This window comes from Metopolophium dirhodum, chromosome 4 (genome assembly GCF_019925205.1).
Source record: "Metopolophium dirhodum isolate CAU chromosome 4, ASM1992520v1, whole genome shotgun sequence".
Taxonomy (NCBI): domain Eukaryota; kingdom Metazoa; phylum Arthropoda; class Insecta; order Hemiptera; family Aphididae; genus Metopolophium; species Metopolophium dirhodum.
In genome coordinates this window covers 32,893,419-32,920,637 of record NC_083563.1, presented here as the reverse complement: position 1 = coordinate 32,920,637, position 27,219 = coordinate 32,893,419, and the positions used below count along the sequence as shown (strand labels likewise).

Here is a 27,219-nt window from a genome sequence, read left to right as displayed (position 1 = left end):
ACCCACCTATTACATAAATTACCTATAGGTAATAACATTTTTAAATTGTTTTTAAAAACTAGTATTGAAATTCAAACTTAAGTCAAAATACGTATGTTTATTAAATATATGTAGAATGTTATTACAAATATTAATTTAAAATTCAATAAATTATCATAGAAATGTTAACAATTTTAATTATTTAGGTAAAACACCTTATTTTCTTAGGGCATTTTTATAGATTTTTATGGCATCCACATCTGAGCCCCTGACCTACTGCCCTAGTAATAAGACAACTGAAGTCCGAGTCTAAAAATATATCAAATAGTGTGATAAAATCATAACTTATAATATTATATTTAAGAAATAGCATTGCTCAGAAGTAAGAAGTATATGGTATTATAATGTTTAAAAACATATTTTAATTTAATAATTAATACCATTGTGATTTGTTTATATAATATATTCTAATAAGTGCTGTGTAGGAGTGAATGAGTGATCACAGTGGTCCACCTAAGTTATAAAATTATAAAACCGGTGAGTATAAAAGTGGAATGCTGTAATTTATAATTTTAAATACATTTTGATTATTGTGGTACATAATTACAACACATATGCATAATTTTAATAATAAATATGTCAATAATATACAATTAAAAAATAATTTCTTTTTTTAACAATATTCAATAATAGATCACAGTTAAACTGACATCATGGAAGACAAACCTCTTAAAAAATATATCATTCTTTAAACAATAACATTCAAGTACAAAACCAACCGTCATGAATTTAGAAGTTCGTCTAGTGCATCTGTGTCGTCTTCTATTTCGATGTCTTCAAGTGAAACTTCATCACGCCCACCATTGCCTATATAACAATCACAGTCATTAAGGTATCTTGAAACCTTCTTGTATATAAATGTATAATATTATTAATAATTATAATTTATATTTCACCCACTTGAACTCTTCATCACGGGAATCATGCCTGATATAATATACTGTCGCATATCTTGTTGAAATACTTGGTTGAAAATTTCCTGTCTTTCTTTGAGTTTGATGTTTATCTTTTGTTCTAAATCCGTTACTTTCTCTTTGTGATCAGCTTCTAGCTCACCTAAAATCATAATTTTTTAATGAACTATGTACTAATAACTACATAAACACAATTGATTGTACCACTAATTTTTTCTAATTCTTTAAGTTTTTTTGATCGGTAAACAGCCAATTGAAACCGCTCGTTCAACATCTGTTCTTGAAGTTCCTGTTCCTCGACTACATCATCTAGCTTCAACAGCTGGTGTTCCACATCATTTATCAATAATTTAATGTTTTCTAAAATTAGACATGTATTTTGTGAAAAGGTACAGTTTATTATCATTGATAACTAATAATTGTGTAGAAAACAATTACCCATGTCTTTCATGGCATTTTCAATACTCTTTACTAATTGTGGCATTGAATCCATGCACGATGTGATTGTATCCATTTTTTTCCACTGTTCACTCATTTGATGATGTAGAAGACTAATCATTTCATTGACTTCCTACAGTTTAATTTTAACAAAATATTTAAATTTAAATAAATTACTTTTTATTTTGTAATATGCTAAACCTCGGCTTTATGGGCATTGTCTTCGGCTAATAAGTGTAGCTGATTCCATTCAGTCTGATATTTATGCAATAGATCCGCACCAGCATCATAATTAACAGGATGTTCACTAGGAGACTGCGCAACAATAACTTCATTCACAGACAATCCTCTTAAACTAGAAACAAAAATAATAAAATACATAAAAATTTTATATTGTTTTAAAAATTAATATAACAACTAAAAATCAGCGGTGAAGCTAGAATTTTTTTTCTGGGTAGGTAGGCCCGAATTAACAGAATACTTATACATAAATACAAATTTAATAAAACAACATCAAATAAACGTAAAATTAAATCAACTTATTTTATTTCACAAAAACATTAAAATGTAATAAATTTTTCTAAACTTTGATACAATTAAGAAATGGTATTAATAAACATTATATTAGTTATTTATAAAAAACAATTGCGGTCAGAAATAGTTTCAGTTGGTTTAAAATTGTCAAATAGCATTAAAAAGATATTACAAGACTAATTATGAGAATTATCGAGGCTAAAAAATGTCTGGTTTTGTTATTTTTTGTGTTTAATTAAATAGAAATTGATGGTTTTGTCGTGCGACAAAACTTTAATTACATAATCAGTTATCACAGATACGATAACGCTATACAATAAATAAACTATTATTCATTATTCTATTAGAGCTGTATGCATAGACTAACTGTTAATTTTTTTAATACAACTTCAGTGGATTAGATTTTTTAAAAAACAATTTTAGACAAAAGTGGGTAAGCCTGGGCAACTTAAGCATTTTTTTATTAGGTAATTTGACACTAATATAGTAGTTTATATTAAAATAAATAAAGTATATGTATTTTTAATAATATACTATAGAAAATATAAAAGTACAGGTTCCCATCTTGATAAAAAGACAAAAGGTCTGAATGATATAGGCACATGTTATGTTGACATTCTCTTAATTCAAGGCATTTTAATAGTGTCTCGAAAACTAACACTTATTTTTTTTTTTTCAATTTTGTTTTCTATAAAGTATTAAGTACACTGGGATGAAAACTAATATTTATGTATTTTATATTTAGATTATTTAGTTTTGAGTTTTTTCTTTTGTGCATAAATAATAATATAAATTTGAATTAAAAATGATGTACCTATAAATACATTTTTAGTTTCTACACTAAAATTGAAAAATAATTTGTGTTATCAAATGATCCCTCGTGTCCTCGTTTCATTATTTTCTTGGTAGACAAAAATATTTGGGCTTTGGATTAAAATATAAATAAAGTTATAAATATTTTATTATAATAATATAATATTATGGGGTTAGTAATGTATTTTTTGCCAAAGTGCTAACCCACCTTATAACAGATGAGACACAACTATTTGTATACTTTGTATTTTGTTCTGTAGGTAATTAAATCATAAAAATCTTAGAAAGAAACTAAAAATATAGGTTAAAATTTCAAAGTTATACATTATACATGCATATTACTAAAATATGTATTGTAATAATGAATGGTTAAAGTATATTGATATTTTATTAATATTTCTTTAATGTTAATAATATAGTTCTGAATTAATTTAAATATAGGTATCTATAATGTATGTATCTAAATAATTACAATGTCATTGCATATAATTTTGGCAAGCCCATCAGTAAACAAATACAATATTCACAATAGAAAATTTTTTATTGATTTATACGAAAAAGAGTTAATTATAGAAAACATTTATTAATATCACAATGCATCACAAACTACCATTATATGGTATTATGCCAGATAATGGCTTCTTAATTTTTTCAATGTATTTAAATAAATATAAAACATTTTATTTATATTTAAAGCATAATAAAAGTAAAATACCATTTCATTATTGTGATGTACCTGCAGTTTAAAAATCAAAATCAAATATAAATATCTTTTTTTTATGATGATATAATATAATATACTATATAAGTAATACAAATAACTAACTAATTTTAAATTATTCATTCTTATTATTTCAATATTTCAATGATTTATCAATATCTTAAAATTAATTGTGATTATATTATATTATTTATTTATTTATAATAATAATTATGGGCAAGAGCCCAATATATACATAGGCATACTATTAAGTATTAATACATAACAAAAATGAAAATGAAATACTTTACATTAAACAAAATAATTTAGAATAAGAATGACAGATCTTAAATGGCGATTCTCATCATCTTGGAGAGGGGCATTTCTCAAATAATTGGATGAGCAGTGTGGTATAAGAGAACAAGAATTATTGCGGGTATTTCAAACATAATATTATAATATAGTGTCTATAAGACCTAATTACAATGTTGGAAAAGTTTCTTTTAAAAAGGACCTCGTTCCCGTTCCTGTTGCGAAAAAGGATACGAATCTATATATTAAATTGAAAAAAATTCAAGACATTTCATATAAAAGAGCCAAAATATTTTGAAAATGATAATATTAGATTTTGTTGAAAATGTGTGGTGTTGTCTAAAATAGATATACCTACTGTTTTCCTCTTAGTTTTGGTCAGTTTTCCATATTAATGAGAACAGTACTGAGAATATCCATTCCAATGTACCAACCAAATACAAGTAACAACCATTAAGGTTTAAGACTTTAATGCCCCAAATAGTGAGGTCAGACATACGAAAGAAACTTGGAATAAAGTTCTACAGATTTATATTCTTAATTTTGCATACCATTAACATGTGTTAACTTTAAAATACTGAGTACAAGGTAGACTATTATTTTGTAACTCACGTGAGTCATGTAAGTATTGACAAAATTAATATTGTCTTATAACAGTTATACTAAAATTCTTTCATCTTATAAGAATTATAAAATAGTCATTAATTCAAAACTTGTTGAACAGTTAAGAGGATGTCACACCCGCATGTGTTGTCTCTGTCTTACAAATGTACAACATAGCAAAAACTGTTTTGCGCCGGACAACTTTAATCTTTCTGTGTTTGTAGTAGTGGCTCCAAAATTTCTGAACATATAGGGTGGAAAATTATCTAACAACAGCGTTCCCATATTTTAGATAACATAAATACAATAAAAGTTATTTGCTTCTAAACATTTGGTTTTTTCATTTGCTTATAAAAAATGATTAGATAGTGCTATTAAAAAAAAGAGCACACTATTGCACAGATAAAGTTCTTCTTTACGAGTTGGGAAAATTTGGTAGTTCTACAACAAATATGGTGTGAGAAAAGTTGTCCCGCACAAAACAGTTTTTGCTATGTTGTACATTTGTAAGACGGAGACAACACATGCAGGTGTGACATCCTCTTAATATACTATTGAATGAAACACAAAACTACTCAAACATTATTCTTATTATTATTATTATATTGTTGACTCACTTTAAGATAAGATAATTTATTAGGTGCTAAGTATTTAAACGAATGATATAATGTTCATTATTAATAATTATATAAATATTTTCATTCTTTAGGCACACTAAATAAAGCAGATGGAGTCTCAGTTTTTATAAAAGATAATATAATTATTAATGATGTTATTTTAAATGTAATACCGGGATGTAATTCTTTAGAACTAACTTTTAATTATAACCTAAAAGCATATAAAGTAATTGGTTTATATAGATCGCCCTCCCTAACTATAAATAGTTTTTTGGTTGGTTTAGATCATTATTTGTCTAATATTCATGGTAATTATAAAATTATTTTGTGTGGTGATATGAATATCAATATATTGGATGATACTGGTGACGTTTCTGATTACTTAAATATCTTGGCCTCATATGGTTTTATATCTTGTATTAATAACTATACGAGAGTAACTGATGTATCAAACTCGTGTATAGACCATATTTTTATAAATGATATCTAAGATTTGTCCTCGTATATTGTTAAAACTGATATAACAGATCACTATAGTTTAGCTATTAGCATCAACAATGATAATTTTATTGAAAAAAGTAATATTAATAATGATACACTTAAAAATGTTAACAAACTTAATTGTAATTTTTCTTACCTAAATAATTTATTATTTTCATTTAATTGGTATAACTTTCTTTTAGACTGTGATGTTGATATTTTAATAGATAAATTTAATAGTAAAATAAATGAATTTATTGTCAGTTCTTCTAAAAAATGTATTATATCCAAAAATAAATTTAAAAAATCACAAAAATATAAAGCTTGGATTACTAACGGACTTCTGGTCTCAATTAATAATAGACATAAATTATATTTAAAAAAACAAAAAGCTCCTTTTGATATTACTCTAAAAAAACATTACATTAAATATAGGAATTTATTAAATTCATTAATCAGAAAATCTCGTATTTTATATTACAAAAACCAATTTTATTTATCTAATAACAATATTAAAAATACATGGAAATTAATAAATGAAGCAACGTATTCAACGAAAAATGAGGAAACTCGTATACATTGTATTGAAAATAGTTCTACTAAATCTTTTTTAACTGATAAAATTGACATTTTAAATGAACTAAATGATTATTATGCTAATGTCGGTAAAAATATTTTTGACGATATTCAAATAAATAATTTTGAAAAACTAAATTGGAATGATATGAATAAAAACTGCCATATTAATAATTCAATTCTCTTGGATCAGATTGATCCTTCAGAAATTTCTAGGTTTATAAAGAAAATACCAGATAAATCCTCATTTTATAATAACGGTTTATCAAACTTTATTTTAAAGAAAACAGCTGATTCTATCTCACTTCCATTGTCAATTATTTTTAATAAATCGTTTAGTACAGGTAAATTTCCTTCTAGCTACAAAAAAACTATAATTATACCACTTTTTAAATCTGGTGATAGAAAACAATGTGGAAATTACAGACCTATTGCTTTAACTTTAACAGTTTCAAAAATATTTGAGAAATGTATAAAATCAAGACTAATGTCGTTTTTGGACAAACATAATTTTTTTTCACCAAATCAATTTGGTTTTCGCTCAAATATGTCAACTACTGATCCTTTATCTAAAACTTCTAATTTTATTCATAATAATTTAGATAACAAATTTAAAGTTCTTGGAATTTTTCTCGATTTTAAAAAAGCTTTTGACTCCGTAAGTCATAATTTGTTACTTAAAAAATTAGAATATAATGGTATAAGAGGCAATGCTCTCAATTTAATTAAATCATTTATCTCTGGCAGACCTCAACAAGTAAGAATAAACGGATTACTTAGTGATGTAAAGACAAATTGTTTCTCAGTACCTCAAGGTACAGTACTTGGCCCTGTCTTATTCATCATATACATAAATGGACTTTTAAATATAAAGCTTAATGCTGAAATTTTTTGTTATGCTGACGATACAGTTATTCTGATTAAAAGTCATGACTATGAAAATTTATATAAAACAGCTAATAACTGTCTATCTGTAGTAAAAGACTGGTGTGATAATAATAATTTACAACTAAATTTATCTAAATCTAAATATATTGTCTTTAATATTACAAATAGTTCACATATTAAAAATACTGATTTTTCTCTGTGTGTACACTCTTATAAATGTAAATATCTAGATAACCCTTGTGAGTGTTTACCTTTGGATAGAGTTTATTGTATTAAATATCTTGGAGTAAAATTAGACCATAGACTAAAATTTATTGAACATATTTATCATGTAAATAGTATTATTAGAAAATTATTATATAAGTTCCGATTGCTCAAAAATATGTTAGATATTAAAACTCTTAGAATTATCTATTTAGCTCTTGTACAATCTATTTTCTCGTACGGTATTTCAATATGGGGATGTACATACTCCACACATATAAATGTTTTATCTATTACAATTAATTTAATGATTAAAACTATACTTGGAAAACCAAAATTGTATCCAACTTGTTCAATTTACTCAGAGTTGAAAGTTAGAACTATCTTTCAAGTTTATGAACGGGCGATTTTATTGTATATATTTAAAGTAAATATAGGTCCATTTCAGCCTTTGCATTGTTATAATACTAGAACAAAAATCAATTGTAATTTAATTATTCCACGAAATAATACTAATTTTGGAACACAAAGTCCAATGATTAAAGGAATTCTGTTGCTTCGTAAATATAATATTAATTTAACTAATTTTGATAATTTTAATAAGTATAAGAAACATATTAACACTATTTTATCTTGGTTGTAAATGTCCACTTTTTAGTTCAATGATAATTTTAAGTAACTACTCTTAATGTTGAACTTTTTTTTCTTTCTTTTTTATTTTATTTGTATACTTTTATAATACACATAACATGAACCCAGCTCATCCGTCTACAAGCATATCTATGCTTATTGGATGAGCTTGCAAACCTACTATAATTTGTTTGTATATTTTGTTTTATCTTGTTTGTTTGCTAAATAAATATTATTATTATTATTATTATTATTATTATTATATTCCAACTGCTCATCATAAATTAATTTATAAATGTATGTAATTTATATGACTATAGTATTTTATTATTGTAAATATTGAATCAATTTAAAAGAAGGCAACAGACATTTAATTTTGTTAATAATATTTTACCTATCTACCTACAAAATAATGTAGGCACTGTTTATCAATTTAATTATAATAATCTAAGACCTAGGTATATATATAATTGTACTAAATTATTTAAATATATAAATTTGTTTTATTGTAGTTTTTAGTTAATTTGTTTTATTTTAGTTGTGGTTTGAAATAAGTAGAGAGTGACACATTGTATTCATATAACAAACTTCACTCAGCGTGTAGTAAAAAGTATTTAATAACTATTAACTCGACTATTAATTTTAAGTGTACACAAGAACATTTTATTTTATTTTCAGGGATGGTTTAACTGGTTTAAGTCTTTAAGATATATTTAAGTTAACATCTCCCGGAGAAATAATGTCAAAAAATCAAGCTGTACCGGAATTGAACCTAAGTCTCTAGCTTGCTTTGTAACTCTACCACTAAGCTACCCGACAACACAAACCCATGATTCCGAGCATGATTCTATCTTCCCCAGTTAACGGATGTTTATAATTATATAGAAGCATGAAAATAAGAAAAAATTTCCTCTATTTTAGTTATATATAATGAAAACTATTATATAATCAATTCATTTTTTTTTTATTAAATAGGTAGTTACTTAATTATCTAATAGCTGATTAAAATATTATTTTATAAATTTCATAATTGTATTTAACCTATATTTGCAATAATATATGGGTCAAAGAACAAAGATTAGATAACTTTATTCACTAAATGCAATTTTTTAATTTTATATTTTATTTTGATTTCAATACATTTTTATAGTACCTACCTGGTATAAAGTATCTATTGCAATACTTCAAAAAATTATTTACATCATTTCATCATAAATATATTAAAGAAAGAAAAGATTAAAAAATGTATAAAAATCTTTGTAACACATATTGAACACAAACAATGAATACAATATACCCGAGGGAAGTATGAAGTTATAAAACTAAAATATGATGGGTAATAATATTATCTTTAATTGACTAATTATTGACCAATGGTCTCATTTTACGGTTAAATAAAAATAAAATGTAAATAACTATTATAAAAAAATGTATTTAATTTGATTTCCTAACATTTCAGTTTCTTTAGTAGGTAAGTGAGTTTTTGCTTAATACATATTTATAATAGAAACTAATATCCTGCAAAGGTTAAAACTAATTAAAGAAAAAAGTTATTTTTTATTTTAAAATATATAAATAATCCATAATCTACATACTTTGGTTACATAGTGGAAAATAATGAAAAAATTACATTTATGTGAAATACAATTTAGTAAAAACCAATACTAACATATAAGTACTAAAAAGTTCTTTTTATATTTTAATATAATATCAAATACAAATACAATTTTAGTACATTAGGATAAGATAAAAGATTTTACTATATTTAATTTAGATAAGACAATTTGTTTAGTGTAGGAACAAAAAAATCAACAATATAAGTGACCCTGAACAGTAATAGTAAATTATACTAATAAGTTATGAGAATAAGTTTGTTAATATAGTACATATGTTATTAGAAGTTTGAATAAATATTAATATATTATATATTGGAGAACCTTCATATAATAGATATGTTAAAAAAGGACACATTTCAGTTTTATTCTAAGTATTAGTTAAAATGTAATACAAATACATCAAGTTAATGTAAATATCAATGACTTATTATCTAATATAATAAATTATAACCATAATAGGTGGATAGCATAAAAAGCTCAGTGAAAGATGTCTATAGTTAGGTAGGTATAATAAATAATAATTATAAACACTATCAAATCGATTCAAAGTAGGATTTATTGCATTTTATCAATATGTGGAATTTAACTTCTTGAGAAAAGTAGGTGCTAAATCTAATACACTGACAATACCTATTTTAATAATGTTTCAGCGAATGGCAATTCGTGAAACAAAACAACCTCGGGGTGCATTACTTTTTCTGCATTACAGTGAATAAACAAATTGTTCAATTAACATCACGATAACATTGTAATGAAACCGTGTCTTTTCGATTTCTTATTTAATGTTTTTTTTTTTTAGTAACATTTACCTTGCTGACAATCCTTCTTGAACGACGTTGTGCAATTTTTCTCTCAAATTACCAAACATCATGGAACCGTTTGACAGGCAGTAATTATATATCGAGCTCTATAGAAACATCAAATTATCAAAACAACGGTTATAGAACGTGTGATTTTTTAATTAATTATTAATAAACATCAAAACCAAACGCCTTTTTAGTTTTTATTTTAAAAACGATCAAATTCATTAATTTTGTTATCATTGGAAACGATTGTTGGAAGTGATAACCGCATGACACTAGACCTGATAACGTAGATAAGAGTGGACATTTTTTAAACATTAAAAAATCCAAACGTTCAACATAGATCGTTTTGATTTAATTAAGCAAAGTAACATTCTACACTAGTTTTAAAACGTTTTAACTCTTAGTAGCTGTTCCGTGATCTCCGTCAACTGATTTTGTGCAGTTTTATTTTTAACAATCAATAAAAACCGTTCATTTTCACACGTTAAGGTGAATCATTTTTATTATTCGTCCATTGTTATTTGTTTAACTGGTTACATCATCAGTTAATTAAATCAAAGCAAGCACATTTTTTTTTGTTTATATTCTCACGTGTATTCACGACACTGTTTAAAATGTTTTAGTTATGCACCAGCAATGAACAATATGGATACAAATTTTTTGCAAACAGAAGAACCGGTATTGATTTCTGAAGACACACAGGATGAGAGTAATGTGTCAAATACTCAAACCAACGGTACTGCAATAACATTTGAACCACTAGGCCCTGAAAAAGTCAGATGGTTTTACAAGAGTGATCTCAAAAGATGGACCAAGTTTGATGGTTTTGATTCATTAAATATAGAGTACAGGTACAGGGCGAACTTTGGCAACGAAGAGGATGTATCTAGTTTGAATGGGTCCTTTAATTATTTTCTTGGGCTCTATACTGTTGTGGTGAGAGGAGGTCTTTACGAAGTAGACTTATCAAAAAAAAAGTGTACATCTATATTTTGGCCTGGTAAGTGTATATTATACTACCTATGTAGATTTCTTTATATTCATATTATTGATTTTTTAAAAGGTGAAGAGAGTGAAATTTTTCGTGGCGTTTGGTTTTATGATGGATATGAACCATATGAATATGGAGAGGAAGTTGAAAGGGAACATCTAAATCTATTCAGAGATGATACCAGAAAAGTTGAAGACACTGAAGACAATGGAAAGTCAGGTATTAATGGTTTTTTGCTATTTAACCATAATAGGTATATATTGAATATATTAATTGAGGTTTAATAATAATTGTATTTAATAAAATACAATTGTTTTTTACAGTATTAAGAGATGTTACTATTGGGGACATGCATGTAGTATGGTATTCATCGGCTGAGGTGTATTCATTTAAACAAAAGACTTTTATCAACACAAAAATTATGAGAAGCGTTACAAAAAAATTAGGAACTTATTTCCAAAAATGTAAGTTTTCTATAATTGTATAAATAACTTAAAACTAAAAACTTTTGTGAAATTTAAATTGAGGTTTTTATTCAACGGAATAGGTAAGTTTGCTAATTTCATAAAAATATGGTAAGCACAGATTCTGAATTTTACTCTTAAAAAGTTTGAAGCAAATATGTTTGGCTATTCATTTTTCACGAAATTCATTTCATCCACATTATTTAGATTGTATTATACATAAAATGTGTATAAATAATAATTATAATAATTGTAATTAAAATAACACTTTTTGATTTTTTTTAGCCGCTGGATACAAACTGATCAGATCATACAAAACTGATGCCAATGAAAAGGACAAACTGAACGATATAACTCATCTTGTATTTTTGATTCATGGAATTGGTCATAAAATAGATAATAAAAAAATAATAAAAAATACTTCACAGTAAGTATACTTTACAATATTACCTATTATGAAATAATTATTATGTGTTTATTGTTTAATATTTTTATATTGCTATTATGTTAAATTTAGATTTCGTGATTGCGTCAAATGGATCAAACATAAATATTTCCAAGGTACTGAACAGAGGGCAGAGTTTTTTCCTGTGGACTGGAGATCACAGTGTAGTTTTGATGGAGGTAGTATTTCAAACAATTAAAACAATGAACCATTATACAGTATTATCTTCTACATTTATTTTAAACGCAGGGTTAGTTGAACAGATAACACCATTAAATTTAAAAAATATACGGCAAATATTAAATTCATCCGCTATGGATATCATGTACTACACTTCTCCTATATATGGTCGGGAAATACAAAACAGTTTGGCAAACGAGCTGAATAGGCTACATTCAGAATTTGTAGAACGGCACCCACACCATGACTTTAAAGTGTCAATAATGGCACACTCTTTGGGTAGTGTAATTTCATATGATATTATAACCGGATGGGAACCATTTGTGAGTAATATTAAATATTTGTTCTTATTGTCTATACCTATTTAATATTATGACGTATTACATTGATTCCAGATTAAACGAAGTGACAGCAGTCCAAGAATACATTTAAATTTTGAGGTATGTTATATTATTATATTTAAGATAAATAATCGTAAATATCGTATTATTGTATATAAATTGTTAATCCTCTGTATTAATATTTAGTTGGAGAATTTCTTCTGCTTGGGTTCACCATTGTCAGTGTTTTTGGCATTACGTCAAAATGAAATATTCAAAGAAAACTTAAACTTGTTCCCAATGTGGTTGGCCAAAAAAGTATATAACATTTACCATCCTACAGACCCTGTTGCCTACAGGTACACTTTATTTATAATATTAGTTATTGAATTACATATATTTGACATTTGTGAGAGTGAGAATGTTTAATATTTTATTATCTCAGGTTTGAACCATTAGTTGCGAAAGATTATTGTCGCTACAAACCTGTCGGTATTCAGGCCTATGGTATCAAATGCGATTACTCTGAAGTTCCTTTAGAACTAATTGGAAACATAGATACTAGCTTCGAAGAGACTAATGGAACTGAAGCTAAAGCCCCAGATGTAAAAAAAGAAAATGAAACATTCAGTCGTAGAATAAGTACTTGGCTTAATATGTCAAGCAGCAATGATAATAAAGCCAATAGTTCAAATCAGTTTGAAGTTAATACGTGTCCACTATCAAGAAATAGTACGCCAGTTGAAAGTATGTTATTTATTTTTATATTTATTATGAATTAATATAATAATATCTAATATGAATTATTAAATATTATGTCTAGATTTGAATCACCGGTTAGATTATATTTTGAGAGATAGTATCGGAGGATCGGCCAGTAATTACTTGTCAATGTTGTATACACATACGTCATATTGGTCAAACTACGATGTAGCATATTTCATTTATACTAGATTATTCCCTGAACTAGATAAGACAATGGAAGATTTTCTAAAACCTGAAGAGAAAATCCCCAATTTTGACTTACAATTAGAACAAGGTAACAGTTCTAAAGTAAAAAAAAATTGACCTCAGCTGTTCACAATGTTTATAATGCTCAATTTTTTAAACCTAAATATACATTATATGTATAAGAGTAAAATAAGAAAAAATATTTGTTTACTGTTTCAAATCTTTAAAGGTATTGAAGTGACTGAAGATTTGAAACATTCTACAAGCAAATTATGAATTAAGCAAATTTATGAAGCAAATTATCAATAACATCTAAAAAAATATTGCCCATGTCATTTAAGTCTGCAATATTTTTATTTATTTATACTAAACAATTCATTGTTATATTTTATATTATGTTAACCTGAAAATAGTTAACACCAAATATGTTCAATGCCCAATGGTTAATATTTTAATATTTTATAATTTATTGAGTCTTATGATACTATACAGGGTAAATTTCCATTACATTTCTCGACAACAGTAATTTATTATCCGGTATCTTATTTTTATTAATAAATACTTTGTTCTTGTTTCGTTTTCACATATATCATATTTTAAATTTGTTTTATTTATATTTTGATATAAATATACTTCACTATTCTTTACGTTATTTCAAGGTATAAGAAAAGATAACTCAATCTCAGATGTGATATTAATTACTAAAGAATATACTATATTCTACTGAAAATAAACTAAAAATTAAATGTTTTTTGTATAATAATAGTTTTATACTTACTATTAAAATTTAATGTAATGATTGATACATGTACGCCTATATTAGTGTATCACAGTGATTTGACATTTTTAAACGCAATTTTAACGTAAAGTTGTCAACTCTTTGCGATTCACCATTTGTATTATATATGTATTTATAAATGAAACATATGTTCTTAAAAATGTTGTGATTTGTACTGGTTGACTATAATTATTATGTGTTAAGTAGGTAGTATAGGTAGGTACTATTGTTTTATTGTTTACTAGTGAGAAGCCTTCAATGTTTTTCAATTATGTTTATTCAACTACACCAAACAATTTAATAGGGTATGTGTATTGTGCGCAATAAAACAATATTACAAGTTATTTTTTTAAAAAATGTATTTATTATGCAATGTTTATACTATGTCTAGTGTTGTTTCACCAAATCTGTGTGCCCATTATTAGTCGTTTTGGAATACATACTATTTTAATTTTATCAAATTGTTTTTTATTGTAGTTATAATGATAATGTTATTAGAAGATCGAAGTATAGTGTTGATTATTTATTGTTTGATAACTGTGTACTATTTTATTATACTATATTTTATAATAATAACCTCAGGTTATGGTTGTGATTGTTTTAATATAGTATATGTATTTTTTTTACAAAATGTATATTATATTAAGACATGACTAATATGTTCTGTGATGTTAAAATATTATTATTATTATTATTATTATTACTATGATATAATATTGTATAATATTATATATATATATATATATGATATTTGTATTAAACATTTTGTGATTTAAATCTATTTTTTTTTTTATACCTACAGTGAAAGTTACAAGCTCGAAGAGAAATGATTGTTTGTTGTAAACTATTTTTCCATAATATTGATTTAATATAGCTCCTGCTCTGCATTACTCATGTCAAAGATAAGCTTTTTTTTATAAATTTATTGGTAAAAAAAAATATTCCATATTTCTACTAATTATAATAGTGTGAGCACTGGTCTATATCCTTAAGCTACCCATATAGGGGCTGACAAAAAGATATTACCACCCTGCAAGTTTCAAGGGATCTATTGGTATAACTTTTTATTGAAAATGGTCCAGCAGTTTTTGAGTCTATTAACTTTGAATAAACCAATGCAAGTAAAAAATATAGTGACCAAAAATCAAAATTATAAGTTAAAATTATTTTATCCAATCATAACAATTATATTATATTATGTAACCAGTAGAAACTATTTATTTAGAAAAAAAAATACTAATATCATTATAATATGTAACTTGCCAACCATTTCTAAACGAAAACAATTTTATCGAAAAATCACATTAATAAATATCTTATCGGTTTTTCCCAAATTTTCCAATTTTTTTTGTAAAAACCTTGTTTGCAGTAATTCATACTTAAAAAAAATTTGCCGAATTTACTTCTCGATTGATGCTCTTACCATCAAACAGTTTCTCGTTATTATTATATAGAATTAAACTAGAAACAAAATAATTTAATATTTGAAAATCAGAACGATTATCAAAAATATTAAAAAATTGAATGAAATTACAAAAATACAAATTTGAAATTTATATAATATCTTGTATTAATTCGGACAACTATGATGTTACATTACCATTGAATGCTAGTGATGCAGGTTTCATAAAAATGTTTTGTTATGAAAATTTATAATTTCTATTTCATTTTTATCAAATAAATCCCTTGATAGTTATAAATTTAGTATATATTTGTATTTTTACTTCAGTATAAAGTAAAAGTTTTCCTGCATTTATTAATTTTTCCTTTTTTTGATAATTTTTGATATTACATGATATTTATTGTTTGAGTTATCTCCACAATTGTCCACAAACTTTTTTTTATGAGTAGTTATGAGTTATTAAAAATTAAATGTTATCTAGTTTTAACACACGACCACAAGTCAGAACTATTTATAATTGAAACTATGTCATATTTTTAACGTGTAGATTGTAGGTAGGTGTTATACATTTTATTTAATATTCACAGTCATTTAATTCCTAATTAAATACTTAATGTTTAACTAACATACCAATCGCACAACCTTAAAAATTAATTATGTTAATAAAAATACATTAAAAACAAATTTTCAGTAAATTTCAATGAAAAAAAAAATTTCAAGCTTACATCTCTAGTATTATTTCTTATTACCTTATTTTTCCAAATCAGGCCACACTTTTTTTAATTAGTCTACACAAAATGGCATTACTTCTGATACTGACACAATCTCATGACTTATTTTTTCAAACAAACATTTATTTTATTTTTACTTTTTAATTCATCTAATTTTTCTTGAAGTATTGGTCTGTTTTAAAAAATATTCTTTTTAATATTGTAGAAAAAACCAACTAAATAATATATCTTCAAAATCAGTAAATTAAGATAAATCTCACATTCTTGCACAGCTCATTTAAATTTTTTGAATTCATCAGATTTGATATAGATTTTCATAGGCGTACTGTTTGAAATGTAGGGGGCTGTAGCTGTAGCTGTACTATTCTACTTATACTCAGGTCTATACTGGATAATCTTATGATGCTTTTAAATTATCACAATACCCCTAAAAAATTTAAATCAGATTTTTATTAAGCATTAAGATTTTTTAAAAAACTAAGAAAATTACTTCTTCAAAAAATTTAATTTAAAAATATTACGTCAACAATTATGATATATTAATATGTAAATCATTTTTTTTTTATCTAGTAATAAAATATAATAATACATCTAAAATATTTACAAAAATCAATAATCTGGAAAAAAAATATATATATATTTAAAATACACTTCACATTAAAGAGGAACTCAAACCATAATCAATGGTATAATAAATAAGTTTTTAATAATTATGTGCCGGCGGCAATTAAATTTTTATAGCATCCATTTTTTCTCCGAATTAAATCACCCCAAAGAACACGGGTGCCACATGCTGGACATTCACCATCTATTGGTATAATATGATCAGATGATCCTAAAAACCGCTTGGCAAGACACTGAATATGTGTGACGGCTTGACAATCTGGATCTAAACAATTTAGTAGACTTTTTGCACAACAATTACGTGCACACAAAACACATATTTGACTTTTACTGCTGTCCAAAGAGCTAATATCATTTGGTGACACAGGTTTCTTACATACAACTGGTCCTTGACATATAGACATGTGCATCGGTGGAAATTTATCATCCTGTGGAAGTTATATTATAATAAGTTATGAGTTATAATATTTGATACTAAATTAGTTATTTATATGATTTATGACAGTTTACTTACACTGAAGTCGCGTCGATAAAGCATGTTCAGCCACCGGACATTTAAAGCTAAACGATTCCACGGACCTACATGCAGCATTTCAGAAAGTATGCGAATACAATAGTCATATGCTTTTTCCGTTCTCGATTTTTGTGCTATGTGTTTCAGTCGTCTGGATGTCTTAGGATTTTGCCATGCCCATTCAAACTGAAAAAAAATAACATGTCATCGTTAAATTCTTGAATTTCGAAGACTTACATCATACCTACTCTTAATGCTGATATATCGTTGGGAAATCCGTGTACTATCAAAACCATTTCCCTGTAGGCAGATTAGTACTGATTAAATTATTTTAATATTTTAAATTTTTATTGTTTAACATTAATAACTAATTGTAATCTTATCAATATGGTACCATGGCCCACGAAGACTGGTTTTTCTGGCTCCTCCGCTTTTGACACCTTTGTTGTGTTGTTTTATTCGGCGATTTGGATCCTTGGTGTAGCCAATGTAAGTTTTTCCTTTGCTCTTTTCATTCAGACAATACAGTAGGTATACTCCGTAAAAATGTTCTATTTCTTCAGCCATAACAATATTAACAATAATTTTAAATAATTGAACTTATCATAATATTAGTATTGTACTAATTGAGTAATGTGTCGTTTAACATCCACAAACAAATATCTAATGTTCAATTATCAACACATTTTTTTTTTTTGAAATAATCAAAATTTATGTAATTACTAGTTAATTTGAAAAATAATTTAAAGCTTTCTATTTCTACAGATCTAAACTCCTCTGAAAAGTAAACGAAATGTTTTAAACTTCATTATCATTTATCAGTTATTATTTATCATGGTACCGATACGTGTTAACCACGATTTAAGATAGTATCATCGTATCATAGTATCAGTAAATCGTGCGCGGTGTAATATTGTGTTAACGTATCATCGGTGTTGTGCAATTCCCTCAGATCCTAGCACGATTACAAAGAGTGTCTTTATGATCGTGGATCCTAGTCATGGACCTAGAACTTAGTTTATAATATTATTGTTATGATCTAAGGTAATTCCCATAGACGGATCATGGTGGTAGTTCGCGCGGTGGAAGTAAGCTGCGCTGCGCATGTGGTTCCACACATATAATATACAACAACTATATAGATGGCTAGTTGTGTATTGTGAATACACATAATAAATAATAATAATATATAATTCCATATTATCTATGGTACAGTTAGTACTAATGAATTACCGCTATCATTAGTGATTAGAGGTTCGATTAGAGGAAATTATACTCTAGTTGTCTGTGGACCATAGACCTCATGGCTCATACAGTTATACCTCAATGGCTCAATATGTGCCAGTACTCCACGCACGCACAAGTAAGCAACCTTTGAACTTTGAACGATAAACGAATATTACATTTTTTTTTTATCTTTTGCTTGGATATTGACATATTGTATCGATGAGTGGAACACAATTATTGCAGACGCTTTACCCGTGGCAGAAGGTGTACCATCATAACATATTACGATATATTTATTATATTATATATATTATTATGATACCTATTACCTTTCTATCATGGCTTTACCTTTTTCGCAACACGATGGCGGACTGACACTATATGTATATGAAAAAAGATATTATTTAAAAAAAATAGACGATTTCGATTAAAATTAATTAATTATTTATATATGTATATATCAGTGTCCCCGTTTGTCCCATGGACCCCCCGTAAATCCACCACTGACTTGTAAAATACTGTACGTTTACACATTTTGATACGGTCAAAATTCCCTCATTATCGATGTATAATTTATAAATTCGGCAATATTTGTCCGCAATCGTGTAATAATTTTCGGGTGTCAATTTATTGTTACCCTGTAACCATTTGCAAATGTGTTCTTAAAATAGTTGCCCTGGTATCATTGCCCTTGTAATAGAACCGTCCGCAATCATGTATCACGGGTATTGAATAATTACCCCTAGGCCCTAGTTATCCATGGATGACATATTGACATTCCTAAAACCGAAATTGAATTCTTCATGAAGTTGAATATTAACAATGGCTAATTTACATATATTTAAATTATTTGTTGAAGTTCAATATTATTAATAAAATTAAAAAAAACTCAATATTCAACATTTTAAAATCAAATGTCGAAGGGGTTTAGAGTTCAAATTAAAAAAAAAGTGGAAAAGTTGTTTTCGAGTAAACTTCCTGACGAATTTTTAAAATAATATTAATAGCAAATAGCAATTACGATATATTATAGGAAGTATAATAATTATTAAATTACCCGATACAATTAGGTACCTATACCTATAATAATGCCAGGATCGAATATAATTTCGTCGTTCATTACTTCGTTGTCGAAGGATTCATCGTTTCAGGCTGTTCAGACACCTAGACGGGAAGGTCGCGGCGTCAATGCCGAATTCACCCTCGCACTCGCTCTGTCAATCGTATCTCATCTGGTTTTCCAGTTATTAGCGATGTCCTGAAATAACACTTCGACAACTTGGAAAGTTGAACGGTGTCCATATCGGTAAAATAATTACCGGGACGAATACGCAAAAACATACTGACCAATAATGAATACGGACGACGAAAAGTTATAAACTATAATGTGGTCGTGAGTCGACGAGTTCGCCAATAACTACAATGCTGTGTATTAAAAACTGTTGCATTGGATCAACACAGATTATTGTATTCCAGCAACCACTGCCAACTGCAGATAAAAAGGTATGCATACAAGTTTTGTCACAGAAGTACACAGAACATATTATTATCAGTGGCGCCGGACTTTTAAAAATGAACTCTGGCCAAAATTTAAATGCAAAGCTGATCTCATGCGGTCAATGTCTTACATTTTTACTTCGCATAGAAAAACAATTTGTTTTTTTTTTTTTAATAAAATTCTCTAGTAGACCAATCTGTTATAAAGTTGTATAGGTACAATGAGCTTCATTGATAAAATAATAACACATAATGACGTGGATATGAAAGAGTGAATAAGCCTCCCATACCTACTTAGTCATGAAATATAAACAATTTGTGAAATTCTAATTTGTTTGAATCCCAAAGGAATTACATCGATAAAGCAATACAATATGTAATTTATTACTCGTAATTTGAATTGAGTCAAGTAGTATGAAGTACCTATGTAGCTTTATGATTTACGCGCTCCCTGATTTATGAATACATTTATCATTATTATATATAATTATTATTTAAACTATATTATTATTATTATTATATTATTAACTTTTCCATTATTTTCATTAAGTAATTATACACATTCTGGTGTGAATTTCAAACCTTAGCTCGTCCACGTTAAAACAAATTGTCTGGCAATACTTATGCGGTTCACCGCATATAACTGTTGTATGACAAGAATATTGACAATTTTTTCTAAGGTTTTATCGTTTATTTGGTAATATTAACTTCTACTTTTTTTATGTATGATTAAACTATTAAAGTTACATAAATGTAAATGTTACTCGTATAAAATAAGTTTCATATTTCATCCTATATTATTCATTAAAATGTATAAATTGTAAACGTGAAATCTACAAAAGTAAATTTCAGATAATTGTAATATAATATTTATTGTTGAAAGTCAAATACATATTTCTAGCAATGACAGTAATTAGTCACAGGTTATATTATAATGTACTTTTAAATGTTAAAAAAGTAGTTAAAAATAAATATATTTCTGAATAATGATAGCTACCTAAAAGTGTAATTATAGGTACCTATACCTATAATGTTAATAACAATTTTATTTTAAAAATTGAATTGTATTCTTCATTCGTTCAAAACATTAGGTATAGCTAGCAATTAGAAAGTGAATTACACAAATTACAAAAATGTTAAGTATAAATAACTTTTTTATTCAGTTAAATATTATTTAAACTATCTTCATATCTAGTTATTAGTAGTTTCATCTTTATTTTGAATTTAGATACAATTATTCATTAATAATTATTTTTATATCTTTGGTATACCTATATCTTGTAATAATTATTCTAATTTTATTTTTAAAGTATTTAAGGGAAGGTACCTACTGTGTTTAGCCTTGGTTATTACGTTTTTTTGAAGAAACTGTTTTAATAATGACGCTCGTCGTTTCCCGAACATTTTCATCAAACACCTCCCCCTCCCCCGCATCGAGTCCCAGAAAATCGTCAAGTCGACTGCCGGGAACTGCAGGCCCGGTCATAAGATTTCCACGCTATTTAACACTCCGTACATATTTAACACGTGTGAATTTACCAGCCATTCCATCCTGCAGAATAATCGCTGCACGCACAGGCTGTACGCGTATTATTTCAATTGACTGCCACACTCATATATACAATGTACACATAAATAATATGTGCGTGCGTGCGCTCGCATGACCATAAGTGACTCGGAAGAAGCGTATGCGATATATATACATTATGAAATTTATTAAATAAAATTATGCGTTTACGATCTCCGTTATACGCTGCAGCTTATACCACACCATAGGTACCACGGACCACGTTTCGTGTCGCCCCTCACGGTCACTTTCACCGGGTGTCCTTTTTATCCACTCGCATGTATAGCATCTCTTTCCATTTCTATTTTTTATTTTTATTTTTATTTTTTCGTATTTATTTATTTGACTCTGACGTGAAAGCGCTTCGTCTATTATAATGTCTATAATAAGGACGACCCCCGCGGCCGCGGTCGCAGCAGCAATAGACTCCTGTCATATAGTATATCCTTGGAATTATGTAAATTCATCATACTCATCTCGTTATTGTTATATAATATACGTATTAGTCGGTATATCGGTATATAATAATGATGACGATAATACTATCTGCTGCGGGATTTCCATACATTATAGAGTGGCGAGAAAATCAAATCGTTAAACAAGAGACGTTCGCGCCTCGTCCCTGTTCGCAGCGCACAAAATATAGATTTTTTCTACCTATAATATTATATGAACGTCGAATATAATATAATAAAATACAGCAGTAGAAATGTCGGTAACTAGAACCCTATGATGGTCTACAGTGGAAGTAAATCGACTGTTATCGAAAACCGTGCAACATAATATTAAAATAACATAATACGTACCTAGGTATATATCAATGTGGGCGTTGAAGTACGTACAGATGATATTTCGAGCTGATTTATATTTCTTTGAATATTTTCTGAAAGTTCAGTACTATCGAGTTTCGATAGCTACCTCCTATACTGTGATCTAATAATAACCGTGTAATAATATTGCATATTTTCTTATAATATTTAAATAGAAAACCTGAAACGGGTCAGTTCGTGTTTTATTACAATGTCGAACCAAAGCGGTGTTTAGAAAAAACCAGCATAGGTACTGTGCGGCGACGAATAATTCTTCGCTATCATGGGAAAAAAGTAAGACTTGGTTTTGATGATGTTCCAGACGTCGCGGAATACTTCATCACGACGGAGATAGGAAAGTATGATCGCGAGACCAGCCATCCCGCCAAGTAGTATATATAGGTACTAGCTATATATACTCTAATCAGTCGTATCACCTGCGCGAGTATAGTTCGTGACGTTTTCACTTTCCGCAAAATAAAAAGAAAAAAGTAAAATAAATATAATAACTGTACGTAGGTTCATAAAAACGATGCCAGTTAGCATGCGATGCCGTTGCCAAGTTGACCTCCGCCTCGTCGAGGTTACCATCGTATATATACCATCGTATATACCTACGCTCGATTTCTCACGGCGCGGCGTGAAAACGCATTCGATATAAAACCTCTGTACAGGTACAGGATGATTGTTGCTGCAGTATCGCAAACCAATGAACCAGAACATTTTTGGATTCGACAATGTTCCTGCTCAAAAACATTGAAAATGTATAACAAGATTCCTCATAATATAAGTTGTTCAAATTGTAGGTAGCTGGTGTATAACAAAATAAAATTATTAGCTCTATTATACATGGGAAGTACGTAATAAGTAGGAACATTTTTTTTTCGACAAAACCGTACATTCAATTGAAAAGCAACGTTATTTTAGCTGTCTTATTGTAATTCAAAAAGTATTATCCGTAGAGACAATCAGATTATTCAAATGGTGTATTAGTGTATTAGGTACATAAGTAATAGGTATATAGACATAACAATACCTATTATGATAAAACAAATGAGACTGTCTATGACCAATGAGAACGATTATTTAAAAATACCTTCCTCAAATAGGGGGGAAGGTAAGTTATACTATATCATATCCCCTCAACTACGCCACTGCAAGACATTTACAAATATTTTATATCTGAATATCTGATAATCGTGGAAAAATTAAAAAATATACCTGTAGACGTTAAAAAAAATGCCTCGTTCGAATTTCCTATAAGACGTTGTCTACATAATATATATTTCACAACCACTCTGTACACATTATAGCTGGTGCTTTGTACTGCGCATTAATATAGTATCATATTAAAATCGTTGCATCCCAAAACTGTAACTGCAGCGATGACCCGCGGTGCCGGAAACTGCACGACTCGATCGAACGGATATTATAATATTATATGTTATAAGCGCGCAACATCGATTTCGAAAACATTAGAAAGACGATCGTTTTCCACCGCGGGACGGCCCGAAAGAATCTAAACACGGGATATTGATATAATTTTTCATTCTCGGAACCGGTTGTGGGCCAAAGAATTTCCGCCGTCGCGCATCGATGCTTCGTCGTTTTTACGTTATCCGACGACGGCCATCCCGTGCATGATATTTAAATAGGCAATATAATATGCCAATATTATTAATATTATCTTCTACGCGGCGCATGCGCCACCGTCTACAATATTATATTATAGAAACTGATTTGCATATTAATCGTTTCGTATATTATTACGCGGACGCGGTGGGTGAGTATAATATTTATATACCTATATAGGTATATTATAATATTGTATTGTACGAATACGCGTCGGCGGCTGTTCAGATTATTAATTATTATACTATAATATAATATTATACTGTTCGCAACGAAATTCCATTAAATTATTCGGTGAGAATATTACAATTAAACGGAAATCTACGTCGTCTATCATCAGTTTGTAGAGTAGCTGTCTATCGCCACCATCCGTCGTAAAGACGTATTATGGTTATTAGTTATTAGTTTATTGCTGTTTATAATAGGTACCCTACATACGTATATAAAAGGGCATTCGCATGCTTATTGGAATTTAAACACGAAATGCCAAATGGACGACTACAATTTTATACACCTGTAGTAGGATCACAACTCGGGTAGAGGACTTATACCCATAAAAAAAATACTATATATGCAAGCGCACAGCCTATATGGAGTATAGCCAGTATAGGTATACACTTAAAAACACTAAAATATACATTTATACCTACACTTTTTTATAAAAGGTTTAAAATAACTAATAAGTATTAATAATATACTTAAATAGCATATATTTTGAAACAATAAAATACAATATTACTTAATTTAAATTATATATTTCATACTATTAACAAATAAATAAAAACATTTTTTATTAACTGGATGAAACTAACTTTTATGTTTATTGATTAGGAATTATTCAATTACATTAATTGGTTGATAAACTTAATTTATTTGTTAATTTGAAATTTGCGAATTGTTCATGTATGCGTGGTGTATTTGTGCGCGGGCAGTGTGCCGCGGGTGCCTTCAAATAATAATATGATGGATCGTCATTTTGATAATAAACTTAAAAATAAAAAAATATATTAAAAATCAATCTATAAATTTGCCTCAAACTTAAATATTCAAAAATATGAAATATAAAATATTATAGATATGAATTTGTCGTAACATTATGAAAGAAATTTGCTTATCTTGTTGGTATTTTTATTCGATTGCGTGAAACAAATATGCCTCTGCCCTTGTCATAATACTGCGGTATAATTGTGTATGATTAGCTACAGATCGTTTTGTTTAGGCTTACACTTCGTTAGTTGATTTTCACATTATAATATTATCTTATGATATTGTACGGCTATTCGCGTTTCATACCAATGATGCGTGATTATAGTACCGCACGTTTAACTTAAGCATACAAACGACGCAGTGCGATTGTTAGTTTTCAGATGAAAACGATTGATCGAAATGTATATATAGGTACTATAAATACTATAGAAGATAAACGATATAATATTAGTTATGTAAAATGTAAAATTGTTTTCGTGAAGTAAATATAGGTACACATTGTTATCATTTTCCTTTTTTCCATACAGAAACACTACCTTTGCAGATAATGCATGCACTTTTATCGACGGCCCGCGATCGGAGTGTATACCTGTACTCCATATAGGCTGTGCGCTTGCACATATAGTGTTTTTTTTATGGGTATAAGACCTCATCGGATAACGCGATGACATTATCGATCATTCATGGACGCATATTACAATTATATTATTATTACGAGCATAATATGATGTTGATTTTTTTATTATTTGCATTGCGGAACAAGACGTCTCACGACCTCCGAGCGTCGCAACGCAGTAATAAGACGGGTTTACGTACTATGTTTCGAGAGATGCGGGTATTCTCGACCTACGGTAATATGCGTTGACATTTCGCGTAAAAAAAATGTAGTAAAAATAATAATAATAATTTTTTTTTTTTTTTTTTATTATATTATATCCGCGGCGACTATGGCCATTGGACGACATTAATGCTATACAATACTATACAGGGTTAGAAATTTTTGTATATAGATACATTAAATATGAAGGAGAAGAAAAAAAAAGAGAAAAAAAAAAAAAAAAAAATACAAGAAAGAAAAGACAGTATAACATAATATAACTTAAATTTGTTGAGAAGTCCTGTGTTGTGTAAAAAAACCAATGTCGTTGTTAGGTTGCTCTGTTCGGGGCTGAGTGATTCGGCTAGCTGGTCCGGAATAATAATAATAATGATAATAAATAACTGTTGTGGACTAAAAACCGGAATATCCGTTTATGCGTATACTTGTCGCATAATATACGGTCAAGGCCGAGGCATTAGTATTGCGCAATGATTCGTTGACCGCGCACAGTATATTATATAGGTTTATAATGTACGTTATAGTTTGTAGCCATGCACTGATGTAGGAAATCGCAATTATTGCGCACTGCAGCTTCCGAAATTGAAGTGATCGAAGTAGACGGATTATCTTAATGGAACCAATATAACCTATTACTATACAAAATTATCACTGTCTGGTAAAGTTACTTTTTAAAAGTATTCAAGTAGAGGTTCAGATTTTTATTTTGAAAACTATTTAAAATACGTATTTGAGTAGGTACTTAAAATGTACCTATTTGAATACTTTTAATCAATTTGGTACTTAACAAGACAGAAAATTATAACATTTAGAGTGGAAAATTAAATGCACAGTTATTGTACCAAAGCGTTTACATTTTAATTTATATGATAATAATTAATAATTAATAACTACAAAAGTGATTTAAATTATTGTATTGATTAGAATTAAATATTATAATTTTAATTTTAAGGGTTTAATTTAAATGTAAGATAAACAAAATATATTATTTTACTTATACATGAACATATTGTGAACGGCATTCGTGAACAAATTTCATTAAATTGCAAAAGTGTAATCGAACATATTCTACGAACTGTTACTGTGTAAGTA

The 27,219-nt window shown here is 27.8% G+C and overlaps 3 protein-coding genes across 3 annotated transcripts; 1 reads left to right on the top strand and 2 right to left on the bottom strand.

The window, feature by feature from the left end:
- Window positions 1–517: 517 nt before the first annotated feature.
- On the bottom strand, window positions 518–10,390 carry LOC132943333 (dysbindin protein homolog). Its single transcript, XM_061012289.1, has 6 exons — window positions 10,174–10,390; window positions 1,593–1,746; window positions 1,392–1,524; window positions 1,158–1,313; window positions 940–1,095; window positions 518–846 (listed from the first exon to the last, which is right to left on the bottom strand). Exons 1-6 carry the CDS (start codon window positions 10,233–10,235, stop codon window positions 761–763), a joined length of 747 nt encoding a protein of 248 aa, XP_060868272.1. The 5' UTR covers window positions 10,236–10,390; the 3' UTR covers window positions 518–760.
- A 49-nt stretch (window positions 10,391–10,439) lies between these two features.
- On the top strand, window positions 10,440–15,034 carry LOC132943332 (phospholipase DDHD1-like). Its single transcript, XM_061012288.1, has 12 exons — window positions 10,440–10,659; window positions 10,794–11,170; window positions 11,234–11,380; window positions 11,485–11,625; window positions 11,911–12,052; window positions 12,143–12,249; window positions 12,320–12,573; window positions 12,646–12,690; window positions 12,778–12,929; window positions 13,016–13,317; window positions 13,394–13,609; window positions 13,751–15,034. The coding sequence occupies exons 2-12, from the start codon at window positions 10,807–10,809 to the stop codon at window positions 13,795–13,797; spliced, it is 1,917 nt and encodes a 638-aa protein (XP_060868271.1). The 5' UTR covers window positions 10,440–10,659; window positions 10,794–10,806; the 3' UTR covers window positions 13,798–15,034.
- A 1,884-nt stretch (window positions 15,035–16,918) lies between these two features.
- Window positions 16,919–18,410, bottom strand: LOC132943014 (structure-specific endonuclease subunit slx1). Its single transcript, XM_061011776.1, has 4 exons — window positions 17,965–18,410; window positions 17,819–17,870; window positions 17,571–17,756; window positions 16,919–17,484 (listed from the first exon to the last, which is right to left on the bottom strand). The coding sequence occupies exons 1-4, from the start codon at window positions 18,135–18,137 to the stop codon at window positions 17,143–17,145; spliced, it is 753 nt and encodes a 250-aa protein (XP_060867759.1). The 5' UTR covers window positions 18,138–18,410; the 3' UTR covers window positions 16,919–17,142.
- Between the last annotated feature and the right edge of the window lie 8,809 nt (window positions 18,411–27,219).

Coding starts and splice junctions, on each gene's coding strand:
- LOC132943333 (XM_061012289.1), bottom strand. CDS start 10,235: ATGATGTTTGGTAATTTGAGAGAAAAATTGCACAACGTCGTTCAAGAA. Junction 1,525..1,592: donor ACAATGCCCATAAAGCCGAG/GTTTAGCATATT, acceptor ATTAAACTGTAG/GAAGTCAATGAAATGATTAG. Junction 1,096..1,157: donor AGAATTAGAAAAAATTAGTG/GTACAATCAATT, acceptor TTATGATTTTAG/GTGAGCTAGAAGCTGATCAC.
- LOC132943332 (XM_061012288.1), top strand. CDS start 10,807: ATGAACAATATGGATACAAATTTTTTGCAAACAGAAGAACCGGTATTG. Junction 11,171..11,233: donor TACATCTATATTTTGGCCTG/GTAAGTGTATAT, acceptor ATTTTTTAAAAG/GTGAAGAGAGTGAAATTTTT. Junction 12,930..13,015: donor ACAGACCCTGTTGCCTACAG/GTACACTTTATT, acceptor TTATTATCTCAG/GTTTGAACCATTAGTTGCGA.
- LOC132943014 (XM_061011776.1), bottom strand. CDS start 18,137: ATGGCTGAAGAAATAGAACATTTTTACGGAGTATACCTACTGTATTGT. Junction 17,871..17,964: donor ACCAGTCTTCGTGGGCCATG/GTACCATATTGA, acceptor ATCTGCCTACAG/GGAAATGGTTTTGATAGTAC. Junction 17,757..17,818: donor ACGATATATCAGCATTAAGA/GTAGGTATGATG, acceptor ATTTTTTTTCAG/TTTGAATGGGCATGGCAAAA.